The following is a 21,240-nucleotide window of genomic DNA, read 5'->3' as shown; positions in this document are numbered from 1 at the left end:
AATATTATAAATAAAAGACTATGATATATTAATATTGTGGAAAATCATGCATCACTAAAAAGCATATATGAAGTGGAAAAAGCTCCAAGACTTCTAAGGGATTAAAAAAGCAAGTTGCAGAACTATGTATGTAGTGAGATTACTTTTTACTTAAAAATTAAATAATGTATGTGACACATGTGTGTGTGTGTGTACATGCATTAAAAGACTTAATAGTGGCTACCTCTAGAAAGGGGAGTGGTATATGAGAGGGCAATGAATGCTAAGGGGGAGGACTTCTCCATTATACTTAATAAATTTACTGTTATACTCTGTAATGACCTATATGGGAAAAGAATCTAAAGAGCAGATAATATGTATATGTATAACTGATCCACTTTGCTGTACAGCAGAAACTAACACAACATTGTAAATCAACTATACTCCAATAAAAATTAATAATAAAAAAAAGGAATGGAATACTGATACATGCTATAACAATGGATGGATATTGAAACTATTATGCTAAAGAAGGCAGTCTTCTGTGGTCCTTCTGTGGTCCAGAAGGACCACATATTATACAAATCTATTTTTATGAAATGTCCATAATAAGCAAAACTATAGATACAGGAAGTAAATTAATGGTTGCCTAGGGCTGGAGTTAGGAGGCAGTTGGAGGGAAACGGGAAGCGACTAGTGAGTAAGAGGTTTCTTTTTGGGGTGATGAAAATGTTCTAAAATTGGTTGTGATGATGGCTATACAACTCTGTGAATATACTAAAATCCACTCAATTACACACTTCAAATGGATAAATTGTATGGTATGTGAATTATATCTCAATAAAACTGTTTTAAAAAAAACCTTACCTTTTTTAATAAAAAGAATATATTCAGGTACTACTTGTATAATTAAAAAAACCCAAAACAATGTACTTGAAATTCCAAAAAGGGGCCTACATTTATACAGAAATTTAAGTTAAACTAGAAGTAGCGAAACAATGGGAGACTGAATAATTTGAAGAAACTGGAACATGATACAGAGAAAAAGAAACTCAGTTCCATATCTCAGATATACTGAAATAAATCTTTTGTGTGTTAAAAAGATTTAAATAATCTTTGTGCTAAAAACTTATTAAAACATTTTTTAATTGAAAACAAATGATTTGGAAATTTGTCCCAATTGGAAGATAAACTTATGACTAGTGAAGAAGTAGAGGAGATAAACATAAAGTGGATAGTTTCAACTATGCTGAAGTGCAAATAATGAACAGCGTAAAGTAAGAATTAGAGGGACGGCTGTATAATGGTAAAGAAATATTTGTGAATATAATGATGAATAAAAGCTTAATACCGTGGGCTTCCCTGGTGGCGCAGTGGTTGGGAGTCCACCTGACGATGCAGGGGACACGGGTTCGTGCCCTGGTCCGGGAGGATCCCACATGCCGCGGAGTGGCTGGGCCCGTGGGCCATGGCTGCTGGGCCTGCGCGTCCGGAGCCTGTGCTCCGCAACGGGAGAGACCACAACAGTGAGAGGCCCGCGTACCACAAAAAAAAAGCTTAATATCCTAAAACTCCAGAATAAACCATGGGATATTAGGACCTTTTTTGAAAAACAAAACAAAACTGTAATGTAAGATTTGAAAGAAGGAATGAATAAATGCAAGGAAATGCTACTTTAAATTTACTTCTGATTAAAATCCAACAGGGACTTTTGGAACTTTTACAAATTATTCAAAAATGTATAAGGATGAATAAATGGTTATAACTATTGGAGAATATTCTGAAAAAGAACCGCACCCAAGGGGAATAACTGGTCTTACTAGGGATATGAACCTATATACCAACAAGTAAAACAGTGCAAAATTAACACAGAAAGAGAAACATAACTCAGTGGAACAAAGTGAAGAGTAAACACTAAATAGAGAGTGATTACTGTGCACTAGGCACACACGGGTGTACTCTGGGGACACCTCAGTCAGCAAGTCACATTCTTGTCTGGGTTATGTTCTGGGTGTGGGAAGAATGAGGCAGATAAACAAGATCTTTTCCATTGTCACACGTGCTCTGAAGGAAGTAAATAGATGATGTGATGGGGGTTACTTCAAACAGAGTATCAAGAAAGTCTCTCTGAGGATTAACATTTGAGCTGAGTCATGAATGAAGCCAGTCTTTTGAAGAGCTGAAGAGTGAAAAACCTGGGAAAGATCACTCCAGTGGACAGACCAGGTGCAAAGGTCCTGAAGCAAAAATGTACTTGGACCTGAGGAGCAGAAAGAAGGCTGGAATGGCTACAGTGAAGGTGACAGTGTCTATGGTGAGATCGGACAGAGAGAGAGACAAAGGAGCCAGACCATGTCGGGCCTTGCAGGTTGTGATAGGGAGTTTGGATTTTACTCTAAACTTAACATACTATACACGAAGGTTTCTTCAACAAGGGGAGGTATAAATGGATTATTTACATTTAATAGAATCGTTTAGAAAAAAGTTAGTTTTAAAATAAACAAAAATATACAAAGAATTACTTTTTCATTGACTATAAGACAAACCATTATTTTTGTATTAACAAAGAAAAAAATGCTGTCAATTGTAACTGTAAGTTGTCATCTACTGTAATATACATCCTCATGTTAGTTATTAAAGTGTGAAAAAATGTGTATCTTACAAGAGATGAAATATAATATTATAAACCAGGAACTAGACTTAACTGGACAAATGTTTCAATTATATTACAAAAGGTTTACATGAAAAAGAACATTGTAAATTCACACATGGGAAAAGTTGGCATGATTAATAAAAATAAAAATTCAGACATTTGTGAGGTACCACTCACCTCCGAGTAGAAATTAAAAATGACGTATTTCAATGCTGGAGTTAGGAAGAAACATAAACTCATATAGTTCTGGAAGCATTATAAACTAATATAACGTTCCCAAATATCTATCTAGCAACATGCATTATAATTAGAAATATTAATCCCTTGACCCAGGAATTTCATTGGGATGTGAAGAGATAAAACCGTTTGCATAAAGACTTACAGTAGTTCTATTTGGGTTAATTTTAAAAAAGGAAAATGAAAACAATCAAACTAATAAAAAAAAAGGAAAATGGAAACAATCAAACCATCTAGTATCTGTTCTACTGCTCTGCCGCCTGGATCAGCTGAGAATACTCATTTTACCCATCCCCCATTGAAATGTTCTGCTTTGATTTACTCTTGAAATACAGAGGTTATGAAAGGTGAGAAGCAGAAAACGCACAGTGGTCCATTCCTCCTGTCCATGTTCCTTCAAGACAGCCAAAGGCTAATGCCCCAACTACGGTGAGCTCTAAGTTTCCCCGGAATCACTCACATGACCTTGCCCTCAGACTTCCTCAGAAAGGCCTCTTGTAAACCCTCAGGGATACTGAAGCCAGATGGTGACACTGTTCAACTTATCTTCTTGCGGGAGCTTTCATCTAGTAGTGGCAAATTATCCTTTCCTTACACAACTACTTACACTCAGTCTTTCCAAACTAACAAAGTATCATTTAGGGAATATACATCACATGATAAAACTATAAAGAGAAGCAAAGCAATGATCAACTTAAAAGTCTGAAGAAAGGGACTTCCCTAGTAGTCCAGTGGTAAAGAATCCACCTTGCAATGCAGGGGATGCAGGTTCGATCCCTAACTAAGGGAACTTAGATCCCACATGCTATGGGGCAACCAAACCCACGTGCCGCAACTACTGAGCTCGAGTGCCTCAACGAGAGAACCCACGTGCTGCAAAAACTACAGAGCCCACGCACTCTGGAGCCCACGCGCCACAACTAAAGAGAGAAAACCCACACACCACAACTAGAGAAAAGCCTGTGAGCGCAATGAAGACTGAACACAGCCAAAAAAAAAAAGAAAAAGAAAAAAAGGAAAATAAATAAGTAAATATTTTTTAAAAAGTCTAAAGAAGAATGCAATGAACAACGGGGACAGAATTGAGGAGGGACATATGGGAGCTTTGAGGTACTAGCAATGTACTATTTCTTTTTTTTTTTTTTTAAGGAATTTTGCCTTTTTTTAAAATTTTATTTATTTATTTATGGCTGTGTTGGCTCTTCGTTTCTGTGCGAGGGCTTTCTCTAGTTGTGGCAAGTGGGGGCCAATCCTCATCGCGGCACGCGGGCCTCTCACTATCGCGGCCTCTCGTTGCGGAGCACAGGCTCCAGATGCGCAAGCTCAGTAATTGTGGCTCACGGGGCTAGTCGCTCCACAGCATGCGGGATCCTCCCAGACCAGGGCCCGAACCCCTGGCCCCTGCATTGGCAGGCAGATTCTCAACCACTGCGCCACCAGGGAAGCCCCGCAATGTACTATTTCTTAATCTGGGTGAGAGCTTCATTTTACTGGCATTCCTCAAACTGTATAGGCATGTTTTCCGTAGTTCTTGTATATACGTTTCACAATAAAAATTATTTAAAAAACAGCAATAATCTTATTGGGATTCTGATTGGGTTTTCAGTAATTTATAAGCTGGAAGTACAGTTGACACTTGAACAACACAGGTTTGAATAGTGCGGGTCCACTTACACTCGGATTTTTTTCAATAGTAAACACTATAGTACTATACAATCCCCAGTTGGTTGAAACTGAAGATGCAGAACCATGGATATGGAGGAACCGTGTACACGGAGAAACTGGGTATACAGGAGGGCCTACTGTAAATTATATAGGGATTTTCGAAGCATGGTGGGTCGGCACCTCTAACCCCTGTGTTGTTCAAGGGTCAACCGTACTGACAGTTTTAAAAGTTTTTTCCACAGGCAAAGGGTATGTTTTATTCATTTATTTTGCTCTTTTATCATATTTTCAGTAGAATTTTAAAGTTTTCTTCATATAGATCTTACACATTTTTTACATTTATTCTTGGGTATCTTAAGGAACGTTTTCCTACTGTGAATGGGCCCCTTTTAAATATTATATTTTCTAACTTATTATTGCTAAGGGAAAGCTATTAGTTTTTATACATTAAACCTGTATCCAGTCCCTTATTGAACTATATTGCTCATTCTAATTGTTTCCCAGTTGATTGTTTTGTAATTTCTAGGTAGATAATAATTTCATCTGCAACCATTATATATTCTGAAGCCTAGTGAAGCCAATCACTCATTACTGCCCCTCTTCCCTCAGAACATACTTCTGCATTTCTTGGCCATTCACTTTTCCTCATAAACTTTCTCTTTACCAAGTTCTATACAATCTCCTGGATTGGGACTTCCCTGGCAGTCCAGTGGTTGAGACTCCGTGCTTCCACTGGAGGGGGCACGGGTTGGATCCCTGGTTGGGGAACTAAGATCCCGCATGCCGTGTGGCATGGCCCAAAAAAAATTAAAAAAAAAAAAAGATCTGGATTTATACTTGGTTCCCCATTTAATCTATTGATTACTACTGTCATCTTTTTTTTTTTTTTTTTTTTTGCGGTACGCCGGCCTCTCACTGTTGTGGTCTCTTCCGTTGCAGAGCACAGGCTCCGGACGCGCAGGCTCAGCGGCCATGGCTCACGGGCCTAGCCGCTCCGCAGCATGTGGGATCTTCCCGGACCGGGGCACGAACCCGTGTCCCCTGCATCGGCAGGAGGACTCTCAACCACTGTGCCACCAGGGAAGCCCACTACTGTCATCTTTGCTCAACTCTTCTCAATAAGGGGCTTATAGCTGCACTGATTTCAAGTATTCCTTTATGTTTTTCCTTTAAAATTGTACAATTTTAGGGACTTTGCTGGTGGTCCAGTGGCTAAGACTCCATGCTCCCAATGCAGGGGGCCTGGGTTCCATGCCTGGTCAGGAAACTAGATCCCACATGCAGCAACTAAAGATCCCACGTGCTGCAACTAAGACCCAACGCAGCCAAATAAAGAAAGAAAGAAAGATTTTACAATTTTATTGGAATCAATATCAAGTATTCCATACTAAGTTAATTTCCAAACATTAAATATCCTTTGTCACTACTGTAAGTGAAATTTCTTTAATTATGAATGTCCTAGCTGTTTTCACAAAAAATAGGAAATTCAATTTTGACGAACTGATCTCATATTCTGCCATGTTGCTCATATCATTCATTACTTGCTACAATCTCCCCCCATTTTTTTTTAAGGTTTACTAGGTACATAATCAGGCTCTCTTACAGTAATAACTTACCTCTCTCCTCCTTTACTACATTACTTCTTCATTTCTTTTTTAATTACTCATTACAAATGTTTGCTCAAATTAGAGTAAACAGTAAGAGACACCTTGTTTTCATAAGTGCCTGTAGATTTCTCCCCTGAGATAACACTGGCTCTGGCTCTTGGTTTTAAAACTAAAATTGGCTGTTTCTGGGTGACTGGGGGAGAAGAGAAGAAAGATGTTTTTCACTGTATACTCTTGGTATGCCTTTTGAATTTTGAACCACATAAGTGTATTATTTCTTCAACAATAAATAGTTTATACTGAATAAAGAAAACATGCACTAAATAATCAAGTAAAAATGCTTCCTATTCCAATTTAAGAGTATTTCAGAAATATAATTTGGGTAATCATTTCTCTCAGCATCTACTGATGAAATTATATTAGTTATATTTTTCTTACTGTTGTAATAGAGACTCTAAGAATATGTCATTGTTAAACTGACTTGTATCCTTGGAATAAAGACTATTTGTACATAATAAATAATTCTTCTAGTACGCAGTATTCCTGAGAAATAATTTTAGAGCTAGAAAGAACACCTAGTATACCTATAAATCAAAATAAACACACACACACACACACACACACACACACACAGAGCCAAAACATAAAACAAAAATACTAACGCCAACAAAACTTAAATGATTTAAGACCATGCCGCTTGCTAACAGGAGAGTCCAAAACAAGAGCCAGGTCTCATGACTCCTTGGTTCAACTGATTATTGGCTAAGATTTTATTTAATAATTCTGTCCAATAAAAATATGCAGTATCTGGGACTTCCCTGGTGGTGCAGTAGTTAAGAATCCGCCTGCCAATGCAGGGTACACAGGTTCAATCCCTGGTCCAGGAAGATCCCACATGCTGCAGAGTAACTAAGCCTGTGCACCACAACTACTGAGCCTGTGCTCCAGAGCCCGTGAGCCCCAACTACTGAGCCCACGTGCCACAACTACCGAAGCCCGCGCACCTAGAGCCTGTGCTCCGCAGCAAGAGAAGCCACTGCAATGAGAAGCCTGCGCACGGCAACAAAGAGTAGCCCCCGCTCCCCGCAACTAGAGAAAGCCTGCGCACAGCAATGAAGACCCAACGCAGCCAAAAATAAAATAAATAATTTTTTTTTTAAATGCAGTATCTGACTAACATTTTCTTCGTGAGAAGCTTTTGGATTATAACCAATTTACTCCATAAAATACACTTAAGCAGTATGATTTTTTAGTCTGAGTTTAAAAAATAACTTACAGGGCTTCCCTGGTGGCGCAGCGGTTGAGAGTCTGCCTGCCGATGCAGGGGACGCAGGTTCGTGCCCCGGTCTGGGAAGATCCCACATGCCGCGGAGCGGCTGGGCCCGTGAGCCATGGCCGTTGAGCCTGCGTGTTGGAGCCTGTGCTCCTCAACGGGAGAGGCCACAACAGTGAGAGGCCCACATACCGCAAAAAAAATAAATAAATAACTTACATAATAGAGGTCTTACTGTACTAAAATCTACTGAGTCTATTAGGAAGTCAGTTTTTCATTTTACCTTTCTTATTTCATCCTGATATTGGATTCAGTGTCTTTGGATATTTATTTTTTGAGGTCAGCTATTTCAAATATATTGGCATTATAACTATGTATATCATCCACTAAAACATTTTAATGTTTTCTATTTCTGACTTTTATCCTCTTTATATTAGGATAACTATTTACTGATTTTATTGTCTTTTCAATGATGAAAACTCTTAGTTCCTTTTTTTTTTTTTTTTTTTTTGCGGTACACGGGCCTCTCACTGTTGTGGCCTCTCCTGTTGCGGAGCACAGACTCCGGACGCGCAGGCTCAGCGGCCATGGCTCATGGGCCCAGCCACTCCGTGGCATGTGGGATCCCTCCCAGACTGGGGTACGAACCCGCATCCCCTGCATCGGCAGGCAGACTCTCAACCACTGCGCCACCAGGGAAGCCCAGTTCCAATTATTTTTACCTTTTCTTTATCTATCTTCCCAAATCCAATGCATGTTAAGTATTTAATAAATGTCCATGACATTATAAAGTTACACTTCTCTTTTTGTCTTGTTAATATGCATTTCTCTTTTGTCTTGAAGTGCATCTCCTCTAATAATTGCATCTCAATTTTTAAAATATATTATCACTATATATTTTGCCTTTATTTTCTAATACACTTATTATATGCACATTCCTATAGCATTCTACAGTGTAAAATAATATAAAGTACATTGTCACAATTGAATTCTACAACCTAGTATTTCGGTTTTTTTTAGTTGAAATACAATTGACATACAATATTATGTTAGTTTCAGATATACTACATAGTGATTTGACATTTGCATACATTAAGATACAATCACCAAGGTAAGTCTAGCAACCATCTCTTTCCAAACAAAGTTATTAAAATATTATTGACCATTTCCTCAAGCTGTATATTATATCTTTGTGGCTCATTTATTTTATAATTGGAGGTTTGTACCTCTTAATCCCCTTCACCTATTTTGCCCTCCACCTCCATCCCGCTTCCCTCTGGCAACCACCCATTTGTTCTCTGTACCTGTAAGTCTGTTCCATTTTTACAACCTAGTAGTTCTATATCAGGTGGTGGATCCATGACTCAAACCCAGGTTTTCTGATTCTAGATCTTGAGCTCTTTCTGTTATGCCACATTGACTCTAAATGTCCAATCAAACTCAGGTGTTAAGAAAGCATTTAAAGGGACTTCCCTGGTGGTGCAGTGGTTAAGAGTCCACCTGCCAATGCAGGGGACAGGGGTTCAATCCCTGGTCTGGGAAGATCCCACACGCCGCAGAGCAACTAAGTCAGTCTGCCAGAACTACTGAGCCCGCGCACTAGAGCCCACACGCCACAACTACTGAGCCCACGTGCCACAACTACTGAAGCCCACACACTCTAGGGCCTGCGTGCCGCAACTACTGGGCCTGCATGCTGCAAATACTAAAGCCTGCGCACTGCAACTACTGAAGCCTGCATGCCTAGAGCCCGTGCTCTGCAACAAGAGAAGCCACTGCAATGAGAAGCCCACTCATAAGAGTAGCCCCCACTCACCGCAACTAGAGAAAGCCCACAGGCAGCAACAAAGACCCAATGCAGCCAAAAAAAAAAAAAAGCATTTAAAATTATCTTAGAGATAAATCTCTTTTGGATGTTTCTAGTATTTATTTATACTTTTATATATGATAAGTGAATATACTACATGAAATTTTAAAACTAATCATTTTAAGTCATTTTCTGAACGTGAATGGGTGTAAATAAATAAATAAAACTTAAGAGAGGGGAGACAGCAGAAGCAAGAACTACAATCCTGCAGCATGTGGGACGAAAACCACATGCAGAGAAAGACAGACAAAATGAAAAAGCAGAGGACTATGTACCAGATGAAGGAATAAGATAAAACCCCAGAAAAACAATAAATGGAGATAGCCAACCTTCCAGAAAAAGAATTCAGAATAATGACAGTAAAGATGATCCAGGACCTCGGAAAAAGAATGGAGGCAAAGATCGAGAAGAAGCAAGAAATATTTAACAAAGACCTAGAAGAATTAAAGAATAAACACCTAGAAGAATTAAAGAACAAACAGAGATGAACAATACAATAACTGAAATGAAAAATACACTAGAAGGACTCAATAGCAGAATAACTGTGACAGAAAAATGGATAAGTGACCTGGAAGACAGAATGGTGGAATTCACTGCTATGGAACAGAATAAAGAAAAAAAAAAAAAAAAAGAAAGGAAATGAAGACAGCCTAAGAGACCTCTGGGACAACATTAAATGCACCAACATTCACATTATAGGGGTCCCAGAAGGAGAAGAGAGACAGGACCCAAGAAAATATTTGAAGAGATTACATTTGAAAACTTCCCTAACATGGGAAAGGAAATAGCTACCCAACTCCAGGAAGCACAGAGAGTCCCAGGCAGGATAAACCCAAGGAGAAACATGCCAAGACACATAGTAATCAAACTGACAGAAGTTAAAGACAAAGAAAAATTATTAAAAGCAACTAGGGAAAAACGACAAATAACATACAACGGAACTCCCATAAGGTTAACAGCTGATTTCTCAGGAGAAACTCTACAAGCCAGAAGGGAGTGGCATGATATATTTAAAGTGATGAAAGGGAAGAACCTACAACCAAGATTACTCTACCTGGCAAGGATCTCATTCAGATTTGACGGAGAAATCAAAAGCTTTAAAGACAAGCAAAAACTAAGAGAATTCAGCACCACCAAACCAGCTCTACAACAAATGCTAAAGGAACTTCTCATGGGAAACACAAGAGAAGAAAAGGAGCTACAAAAACAAACCCAAAACATTTAAGAAAATGGTAATAGGAAAATACATATCAATAACTACCTTAAATGTGAATGGATTAAATACTCCAACCAAAAGACACAGGCTCACTGAGTGGATACAAAAACAAGACCCATATATATGCTGTCTACAGGAGACCCACTTCAGACCTAGGGACACATAGACTGAAAGTGAGGGGATAGAAAAAGATTTCCCGTGCAAATGGAAATCAAAAGAAAGCTGGAATAACAATGCTCATATCACATAAAATAGACTTTAAAATAAAGAATGTTACAAGAGACAAGGAAGGATACTACATAATGATCAAGGGATCAATCCAAGAAGAAGATATAACAATTATAAATATATATGCACCCAACAAAGGAGCACCGCAATACGTAAGGCAAATGCTAACAGCTATATAAGAGGAAATCGACAGTAACACAATAATAGTGGGGGACTTTAACACCTCACTTACACCAATGGACAGATCATCCAGACAGAAAATTAATAAGGAAACACAAGCTTTAAATGATACAATAGACCAGATAGATTTAATAGATTTAGTTAGTGTATAGGAATGCAAGAGATTGCATTGATATTGATATTTATAGGACATTGATATTTATAGGACATTCCATCCGAAAACAGCACATTACACTTTCTTCTCAAGTGCACACGGAACATTCTCCAGGATAGATAACATCTTGGATCACAAATCAAGGCTCGGTAAATTTAAGAAAACTGAAATCATATCAAGCATCTTTTCTGACCACAACGCTAAGAGATTAGAAATAAATTACAGTGGAAAAACTGTAAAAAACACAAACACGTGAAGGCTAAACAATACGTTACTAAATAACCAAGAGATCACTGAAGAAATCAAAGAAAACAAACAAAAGTCCAGGACCAGATGCCTTCACAGGTAAATTGTATCAAACATTTAGAGAAGAGCTAACACCCATCCTTCTCAAACTCTTCCCAAAAATTGCAGAGGAAGGAACACTCCCAAACTCATTCTATGAGGCCACCATCACCCTGATACCAAAACCAGACAAAGATGTCACCAAGAAAGAAAATTACAGGCCAATATCACTGATGAATATAGATGCAAAAATCCTCAACAAAATACTAGCAAACAGAATCCAACAACACATTAAAAGGATCATACACCACGATCAAGTGGGATTTATCCCAGGGATGCAAGGACTCTTGAAAATACACAAATCAATCAATGTGATACACCATATTAACAAATTGAAGAATAAAAACCATATGATCATCTCAATAGATGCAGAAAAAGCTTTGACAAAATTCAACACCCATTTATGATAAAAACTCTCCAGAAAGTGGGCATAGAGGGAACCTACCTCAACATAATAAAGGCCATATATGAGAAACCCACAGCAAACATCATTCTCAATGGTGAGAAACTGAAAGCATTTTCTCTAAGATCAGGAATAAGACAAGGATGTCCACTCTCGCCACTATTATTCAACATAGTTTTCACAGTCCTAGCCACAGCAATCAGAGAAGAAAAAGAAATAAAAGGAATCCAAATCAGAAAAGAAGAAGTAAAACCATCACTGTTTGCAGATGACAAGATACTATACATGGATAATCCTAAAGATGCCACCAGAAAACTACTAGAGCTAATCAATGAATTTGGTAAAGTTGCAGGATACAAAATTAATGCACAGAAATCTCTTGCATTCCTATACACTAACTAACAATGAAAGATCAGAAAGAAATTAAGGAAACAATCCCATTCACCATTGCAACAAAAAGAATACCTAGGAATAAACCTACCTAAGGAGGTAAAAGAACTGTACTCAGAAAACTGTAAGACACTGATGAAAGAAATCAAAGATGACACAAACAGATAGAGAGATATACCATGTTCTTGGATTGGAAGAATCAATACTCTGAAAATGAGTATAATACACAAAGCAATCTACAGATTCAATGCAATCCCTACCAAACTACCTATGGCATTTTTTACAGAACCAGAACAAAAAAATCTTAAAATCTGTATGGAGACACAAAAGACCCCAAATAGCCAAATCAATCTTAAGGGGAAAAAAACGGAGCTGGAGGAATAAGACTCCCTGACTTCAGACTATATAACAAAGCTACAGTAATCAAGACAATATGGTACTGGCACAAAAACAGAAATATACAATGGAGAAAAGACAATGTCTTCAATAAATGGTTCTGGGAAAACTGGGCAGCTATATGTAAAAGAATGAAATTAGAACACTCCCCAACACCATACACAAAAATAAACTCAAAACGGATTAAAGAACGAAATGTAAGACTGAACACTATAAAACTCTTAGAGGAAAACACAGGAAGAACACTCTTTGACATAAATCACAGCAAGATCTTTTTTTGACCCGCCTCCTAGAGTAATGGAATTAAAAACAAAAATAAACAAATGGGACCTAATGAAACTTAAAAGCTTTTGCACAGCAAAGGAAACTATAAACAAGACGAAAGGACAACCCTCAGAATGGGAGAAAACATTTGCAAATGAATCAAGGGACAAAGGATTAATCTCCAAAATATATAAACAGCTCATGCAGCTCAATATTAAAAAAACAAACAACCCAAACAGAAAATGGGCCGAAGACCTAAATAGACGTTTCTCCAAAGACGTACAGAGAGCCAAGAGGCACATGAAAAGCTGCTCAGCATCACTAATTATTAGAGAAATGCAAATCAAAACTACAATGAGGTATCACCTCACACTGGTTAGAATGGACATGATCAGAAAATCTACAAACAATGAGACTGCCCTGGTGGCGCAGTGGTTAAGAGTCCTCCTGCCAATGCAGGGGACACGGGTTCAAGCCCTGGTCCGGGAAGACCCCACATGCCACAGAGCAACTAGGTCCGTGAGCCACAACTGCTGAGCATGTGCTCTAGAGCCTATGAGCCACAACTACGGAGCCCGCGTGCCACAACTACTGAAGCCCTCGCGCCTGGAGCCCATGCTCCACAACAAGAGAAGCCACTGCTGTGAGAAGCCCGCACACCACAACCAAGCCCCTGCTTGCTGCAACTAGAGAAAGTCCATGCACAGCAACAAAGACCCAACACAGCCAAAAATAAATAAATTAATTTAAAAAAGAAAGAAAATCTACAAACAAATGCTGGAGAGGGTGTGGAGAAAAGGGAACCCTCTTGCACTGCTGGTGGGAATGTAAACTGATACAGCCACTATGGAGAACAGAATGGAGGCTCCTTAAAAAACTAAAAACAGAATTACCATATGAGCCAGCAATCCCACTGCTGGGCATGTACCCAGAGAAAACCATAATTCACAAAGACACATGCACCCCAATGTTCACTGCAGCACTATTTTCAACAGCCAGGTCATGGAAGCAACCTAAATGCCCATCGACAGACAAATGGATAAAGAAGATGTGGTACATATATACAATGGAATGTTACTCAGCCATAAAAAGGAACAAAGTTCGGTCACTTGTAGAGATGTGGATGGACCTAGAGACTGTCATACAGAGTGAAGTAAGTCAAAAAGAGAAAAACAAATATCGTATATTAACGCATATATGTAGAATCTAGAAAAATGGTACAAATGAACCGGTTTGCAAGGCAGAAATAGAGACACAGATGTAGAGAACAAACGTGTGGATACTAAGGAGGGAAAGAGGGTGGGATGAATTGGGAGACTGGGTTTGACATACATACACTAATGTGTACAAAATAGATAACTAATAGGAACCTGCTGTATAAAAATAAATAAAAAAAATTTAAAAGAAAATAATAGGGCTTCCCTGGTGGCGCAGTGGTTGAGAGTCCGCCTGCCGATGCAGGGGACACGGGTTCGTGCCCCGGTTCGGGAAGATCCCACATGCTGTGGAGCAGCTGGGCCCGTGAGCCATGGCCGCTGAGCCTGGCGTCCGGAGCCTGTGCTCCACAAGGGGAGAGGCCACAACAGTGAGAGGCCCACATACAGCCAAAAAAAAAAAAAAAAAAAAAGAAAATAATAAAATAAAATTTAAAAATTGCTATGTCCAAGAATATAACTTTTTGGAAGAGTGTAGTATATCTGAAATAAAAATACACATTTAAAATTTCCATTTATTTGTCCCAAGGTATATTAAATTTAGCTTCTTTAATTTTATCTTAACAAAATAAAATATAGTTGTAAGCATGTAAAGTTTATAATCTATAGCTAGAGTTTTCTATAATTGTTGTTATTAGGTTTTAATGCATGCTCCTTTTGAGTGCTTTCAACTTAAGTGACTTGTTCAAGTCACTTAAAGCCTATCTAGAATATCATGTACAAAATGACGGAGTTGTGCTAAATTAATAGTTCCCAGTATAGGGTCCCTACATATTTCAGTTTCCATGAAGGTAATGAAAAGAAATCTGTAAGCCATTTCTAATTTTCAAAAAGCCTAAAAAAACATGTTTACCTATGTCAAGATTGCTCAGACTAAATAAAACATCAAGTTTCTTTGCTTCAGGCTAGAATTACAAGTGAAAATACGAAGTATGCATTTTTAAATGTCATTTAGTTTGATACTTGAAAAATATCTTAAAGCATGATGTGACACTGTAATTTATAATGAGAAATATTTGGTATTCAACCCTGTATCTGGCACAGGGCTCCTAAAAACCTTGGAACTTCCTAAGTGTTAAGGGTACCTTTTGTTCTGTTAATAAGGTGACTTTTGGAAAGCACCCAAGAATGGGGACTGGTTGCCAGAGGAACCAACCATGTGATTGTGGGAACTTTCAGTCCTACTTCCTGACCTCTGGGGAGGGGAGAGGGGCTGCAAACTCAGTCAGTCACCAATGGCCAGTGATTTAATCAATCATGCCTATGTAAAGAGGCCTCCTTAAAACCCAAAACGGACAGGGTTCAGAGAGCTTCCAAGCTAGTAAACATGTGGATATTCGAGGAGAGTGGCGTGGCAGAAGAGGGCATAGAAGCTCCACGCCCTTTCCCCATCTTCCATCTGGCTGTTCCTAAGTTATACCCTTTTAAATTAAGCTGGTAAACTAGTAAGTAAAATGTTTCTCTAGAAAGTTCTGCGGGCCACTCCAGCAAATAAACTGAACCTGAGGAGGAAATCATGGGAATCTTCAAGCTATAGGCTGTCAGTCAGACGCACAGGTGACAGACAACCTGGACTTGAGATTGGTATCTATCTCCAGGTAGACAGTGTCAGAATTGAGCAAATTTGTGGGACACCTGGTTACTGTCCATGGAGAACTGAGTTAATTGCTTGGGGTGGGGGTGAGTACACACATTGGAACTGGTGTCAGCCTCGTATAAGAAAACGAAGGGAGGGACTTCCCCGGCGGTCCAGTGGTTAAGATTCCATGCTTCCACTGCAGGGGGCATGGGTTCAATCCCTGGTCGGAGAACTAATATCCTGCATGCCACGTGGCATGGCCAAAAATAAATAAATAAATAAATAAAATATTTTAAAAAAAGAAAAAGAAAACTAAGGGAGTGAGAGGGCTGGAGAAGAAGAATGCAAAAGCTCTAAGAATTTTAAAGGGTTGCTAAGGAGCTTTCTCATAGCACCATCTGGTGGACATGTAGCAACTTTCACCAAGTATCAAAAAAGATACTGACAAAAGGACCTATAGATGGTTACTCAAAAATCCCATGCAAACTCTCTGAAGTGGCTGCCATCATTACCTGCTACACATACCTGGATGAGGTCCAAGATCCCAAGTTCACTCTCTGATGAATCCACACAAAATACAAAATAGAGGGTAGCATAATGCCGATAAATCAGTTTGTAGTCAGAGCCACCAATCAAACTGTGGAAGATCGGAAACATTTAAATGCCTATATCTTAACTGAATATATCAAAGAGAAACTGTGCCAAGGGAGAAGGGGCCCAACAGAAAGGGGAAGGACAGGCCAAACAACAGGCCATTTCTACCAGGTGAACGGCAACCAAATTTGGCAGAGGTGCCTAAAGCCATTTTACCTCCCCTTTTCTTCTGCCCATCCTCCCAGGCACCAAACTTGTAGATATCTGAAGCACAACCATTTAGCAGCTTCCAAAACAGAACTGGGTCTCCCCCTGAGCAGATTTAGCTCAGCTCAGCTCAAGTTGCATCAGGTACTCACCTGACACTTGAGTACTGCCTGAAAAAGCAATAATGATGAAGGCCACCCAAAAGTGGATGTATGGGGAGAAAACTGATCATTTACCTTCCACCCTCCAAGAAGTTACAGATGTTGTCATCCCGCTTGAGAACTAGATGGAAGGTCTCTCGAATAATCTGCTGTTGAATTTCTTCTGGCTACGGAATAAAAGAAATAAAGTGAATCAGTGGCAAAGTCTGAAAAACTATATCCCATCAGTGAGGATGGACAGGAAGGCAAGGGCTTCCAAACTAGGAATGATCTGAACATTTGGTACCAGTTTACAGAAAAGATAGAAATGATGAGTAGAGAAAAAGTAAAAGGGGAATCTAGGGAAAAATTGACAAGGCTCTGTTACCGGAATTAAAATAGGGTATATTTACCTAGATATCTAGTCCCTAACCATTACCATCCTGATAGGTAAGCTGATATTTCTTTACTGTGAATAACGAAGGAAAGGAGAACTGACAAACTCTCATACAAGGTCAAAGAATAACTAGAAGGCCTGGTTCTGAAATATTTTGTCTTACTCTAGAAAACATCTATGCCAGGGCAAATAACAAACGTTAATAGGTCTAACACTTTAAGGAAGTCAAGATGTAATCATGTACGTGCTTTAAAAACCTGCATTTGCCATCTTTTGTACTGGTAATACAGACATTACATATAAGATGCTGTGTTACCAACAAAGTACTACAGAGAAAGACAGAAAGTGTTCTATTTACAGATTAGAATTTTGAACAATTGCAGAGCTATAAACACCTTTTTTCACTTACTACACTCCAGAAAGCTCAACTGTGATGGAATCTCTTGATAACTCACATTTGATTTCTATTTATACATATGAAGTTCATAGTAAGTATGGTTTTTAAAAAAGGATAGTGGGAGGGAGAAATCAGTCATTAAGGCAGAAGTAGGGATTCCCTGGAGGTCCAGTGGTTAAGACTTGGCGCTTTCAATGCAGGGGATTCAGGGGAACTAAGATCCTACATGCTGCATGGCCAAAAAAAAAAAAAAAAAAGACAAAAGTAATAAAAAGCTCTAGACCAGTGCCCAATGTATAATGGAATTTCCCTGGCGGTCCAGTGGTTAGGACTCTGCGCTTTCACTGCCAAGGGCACAGTTTCAATCCTTGGTTGGGGAACTAAGATTCTGCAAGCCACATGGCAGGGCCAAAAAAAATCTCAATGTATAATGAATCACCTGGGAATGTTGTTAAAATGCAGATTTTAATTTAGTAGGTCTGGGCTAAGTCCTGAGACTGCATTTCTAACAAGTTTCCAGGTGAAAACAATGCTGCTGGTCTGAGGACAACATTTTGAGTAGCAAAGCTTAAGAAAACCTTCAGACTGGACTTCCCTTAGAGTCAGAACATAGATTCAAGTAACATTAACCCCTTTCTTTCTACAGCATTGAATTTAGACTTGAAATGGTTAGTTATTTAAATGAAACAGGAAAAAAACAGGGAAAATGTCATTGTGGAGAAATTACTTTTCATAACTTTGACTTACACTGGTATACAGTGGCTCTCTTATTTACCAAATGGATAAATGAAAACTTGCTAATAACTGGTCACTGTAAGTTTGAGTAAATCAATCACTATTTTCTGGTTTCCATTTAAAGAATTCAGAAAGCTCACAGACGCCAGGATGCTGTAAAGGATTAACTCTGTGTACCCAGAAATACAAAACATGCTAAGCATCAGCACTTTTTTAAACTGACAAAAACATCTTGCAAAGCCTTTTATCTGATTCTACAGGGAAGTGGTGATAGTCAGTGGGTAAGCACTATGAAATGGTGAGGTTATCTAATTTCTAATTCAACAAAATAGCAAACTACCAACTGCTTACATCTCTCAATCATTTTAATAATCCCTCATATCTTTTAGTACTCTGCAGTTTTCAAGGTAACTTTCACTTAGGAGCTAATTTAGGTCTTATAAAAATCCTATGCTCTCCAAAGAAGATAAACAAATGGTCGATAAAGACATGAAAAGATGCTCAACATTATTAGTCATTAGAAAAATTTTTGAAACCACAAGAATCCACTTTACACCTACTAAAATGTCTTTAATCAAAAAGATAATAGAGGGCTTCCCTGGTGGCGCAGTGGTTGGGGGTCTGCCTGCTGATGCAGGGGACGCGGGTTCGTGCCCCGGTCCGGGAGGATCCCACGTGCCGTGGAGCGGCTGGGTCCGTGAGCCATGGCTGCTGAGCCTGCGCGTCCGGAGCCTGTGCTCCGCAACGGGAGAGGCCACAACAGTGAGAGGCCTGCGTACCGAAAAAGTAAAAAAAAAAAAGATAATAGAAAATGTTGATAGGGAGATGGAAAAATTGGAATTCTTATATATTGTTGATAGGAATGTAAAATGGTGCAGTCACTTTGGAAAGCAGTTTGGCAGTTCCTCCGAATCATCACCATAAAGTTACTACGTGACTCAGCAATTCTACTCCTAGATATATACCCAAGAGAAATGAAAATACATGCTCACACAAAAGCGTATACGTCAGTGTTCACAGCAGCATTATTCACAAGAGCCACAGGTGGAAATATCAACTGATGAATGGACAATCAAAATGTGGCGCATCGGGCTTCCCTGGTGGCGCAGCGGTTGAGAGTCCGCCTGCCAATGCAGGGGACACGGGTTCGTGCCCCGGTCCGGGAGGATCCCGCATACCGCGGAGCGGCTGGGCCCGTGAGCCATGGCCGCTGAGCCTGCGCGTCCGGAGCCTGTGCTCCGCAACGGGAGAGGCCGCAACAGTGAGAGGCCCGCGTACAGCAAAAAAAAAAAAAAAAAAAAAATGTGGCGCATCCACACAATGGAATATAATTTAGCAATAAAAAGGAATAAAGAACAGATACACACTACAACATAGATGAACCTTGAAAACATTATACTAAGTAATAGAAGCCAGTCATAAAAGACCACATATTGTATGATTCCATTTTATAGGAAATGTCCAGAATAGGCAAATTTAGAGAGACAGAAAGTAGACTAGTGGTTGCCTAAGGCTGGGGGAGTTGAGGGGGAAACACAGAATGACTGCTAATGGGTAGGGGGTTCCTTTCTGGGATAATGAAAATGTTCTAAAATTGTGGTGATGGTTGCATAACTCTGTAAAGTACTAAAAACCATTCTATTGTATATTTTTAAAAGGTGAACTGTATGTTATGTAACATATCTCAATAACACTTTAAAACCTGAGAGAAAAATTCACACACACACAAATGCAAATACAAATTGAATAGTGTTATTGAGTGTTAATATAAAATCGATATAATAAAATGTAACCTAGCTAAAAAATTCTATGAAAAAGGTAAAAAAAATTTTTTTTCATTTCTACTTGACAAAAGAGGAAATGAAGTCTGAAAGAGGTTTTTGTTAACTTGACACAAGGGTAAAATAAGGTGTTGCTGAGGCCTGAACATAAGTTTTCTGACACTCTCCACTCTACGGTTTCACAATTACGTACTTAACATTTTGAAACCTAGCCACGAAGAAATAAAACGTTGGGTGGCAGGAGGCAAATAATGATGTTTATTTTTTCCGGAGTAACGTCTTTGGAAAATTCAAATTCACATTATCACGTATAATTTCTCAACATTTCTCACTTTCAAACTGACTTTCTTCAACTCTACGTAGTGAAAGGTATCAATTCCTGGGCAGTCCCAGCCTACACTGAAGCAAAATAATTCCAAGAAAGCACTTTTCCAAATCCGTTAGCTAAAGCAAAATCATTAAAAAGCTGCATATTTCTTCCTCCTCGTGAAACTGCGTTTAACAGTTTAATTAATTTGAGATTAATTTGATTTCAATCATTTGATGTCAATCATTCAAGTTGTCCATGAGGCACACCCCCTCCACACACACACACCATTTATAGAGCCCCGAGACTCTGCGAGAAGTGTCACAAAAATGGCACAAAAATGCCGGGGTCCAGGAAGGGGTGGGAAAGAGCGGGGGTAGCGGGCGTGGGACACATAGGCCTGACACTGGCCCCGGTCCGGGGAAGATCACATATACGGTGCATGAGGCCTAGGAGGTCAGCGGGCGATGCCCGCGAGCGCCGTACGGGACAAAGAGAGAGAAGGGGGCGCAGGTGCCCTGTAAGGATGTGACGAAGCTCGGCCGCACTCACGAAACGCTGGTAGAAGCGGACTAGCCGCGGCTTCCCGTGGTTATTGAAAACCAGAATCGCCTGAATCATCTTTGCCCGCCACGCTCCTTTCACCACCGGCTGTTTCCAGAGAGCATCTCCTTCCGCCACAACACGGACGCTTCCGGTTGGTGCGCTGCTGAGAGTGGCTCCCGGAAACATGTCCCGGCGCCCAAGGGCCCGACCACCAAGAGTCCGGTTTCCCGGCACGCCTTGCAGAAGGCTCCAGGACGGGCGGCGTGTTGCGGGGGTAAGGCTGGTGCGGACACCGAGGCTAGGGCCGCAGAATCCCGGGCCTGGCGCAAAGCCGAGCACACCGGAAAAGCGGATCAAGAAGGAAACCCCAACAGCAGCCGCGCTCCCAGGTGAAGCGCAGCGGGAGGTCTCCCTTTATCATCATCTGCCTTAACATATGCAGTCTTACCTTCCCCTTAACACTGCAGAACGTTGCGCGGTGTGGAG

General features: G+C 39.7%; 1 protein-coding gene across 1 annotated transcript in view; it reads right to left on the bottom strand.

Moving 5' to 3' along the window:
- The window catches only part of AP3S2 (adaptor related protein complex 3 subunit sigma 2), a 66,600-nt gene extending 45,696 nt beyond the window's left edge, over positions 1-20,904 (bottom strand). Inside the window, exons 1-3 of the mRNA XM_081227767.1 lie at positions 20,761-20,904; positions 16,688-16,779; positions 16,176-16,287 (exon numbers count right to left, since the gene is read on the bottom strand). Of these exons, the coding sequence (XP_081083893.1) occupies positions 16,176-16,287; positions 16,688-16,779; positions 20,761-20,829 (273 nt within the window). The 5' untranslated portion in view covers positions 20,830-20,904. The remainder of the gene's footprint in view (positions 1-16,175; positions 16,288-16,687; positions 16,780-20,760) is intronic.
- Between the last annotated feature and the right edge of the window lie 336 nt (positions 20,905-21,240).

The sequence above is a fragment of the Mesoplodon bidens genome, assembly GCF_964165515.1.
Source record: "Mesoplodon bidens genome assembly, chromosome: 3".
Taxonomy (NCBI): Eukaryota; Metazoa; Chordata; class Mammalia; order Artiodactyla; family Ziphiidae; genus Mesoplodon; species Mesoplodon bidens.
The sequence above is the reverse complement of the archived record's forward strand: the minus strand, read 5'-3'. Positions and strand labels throughout refer to the sequence as shown.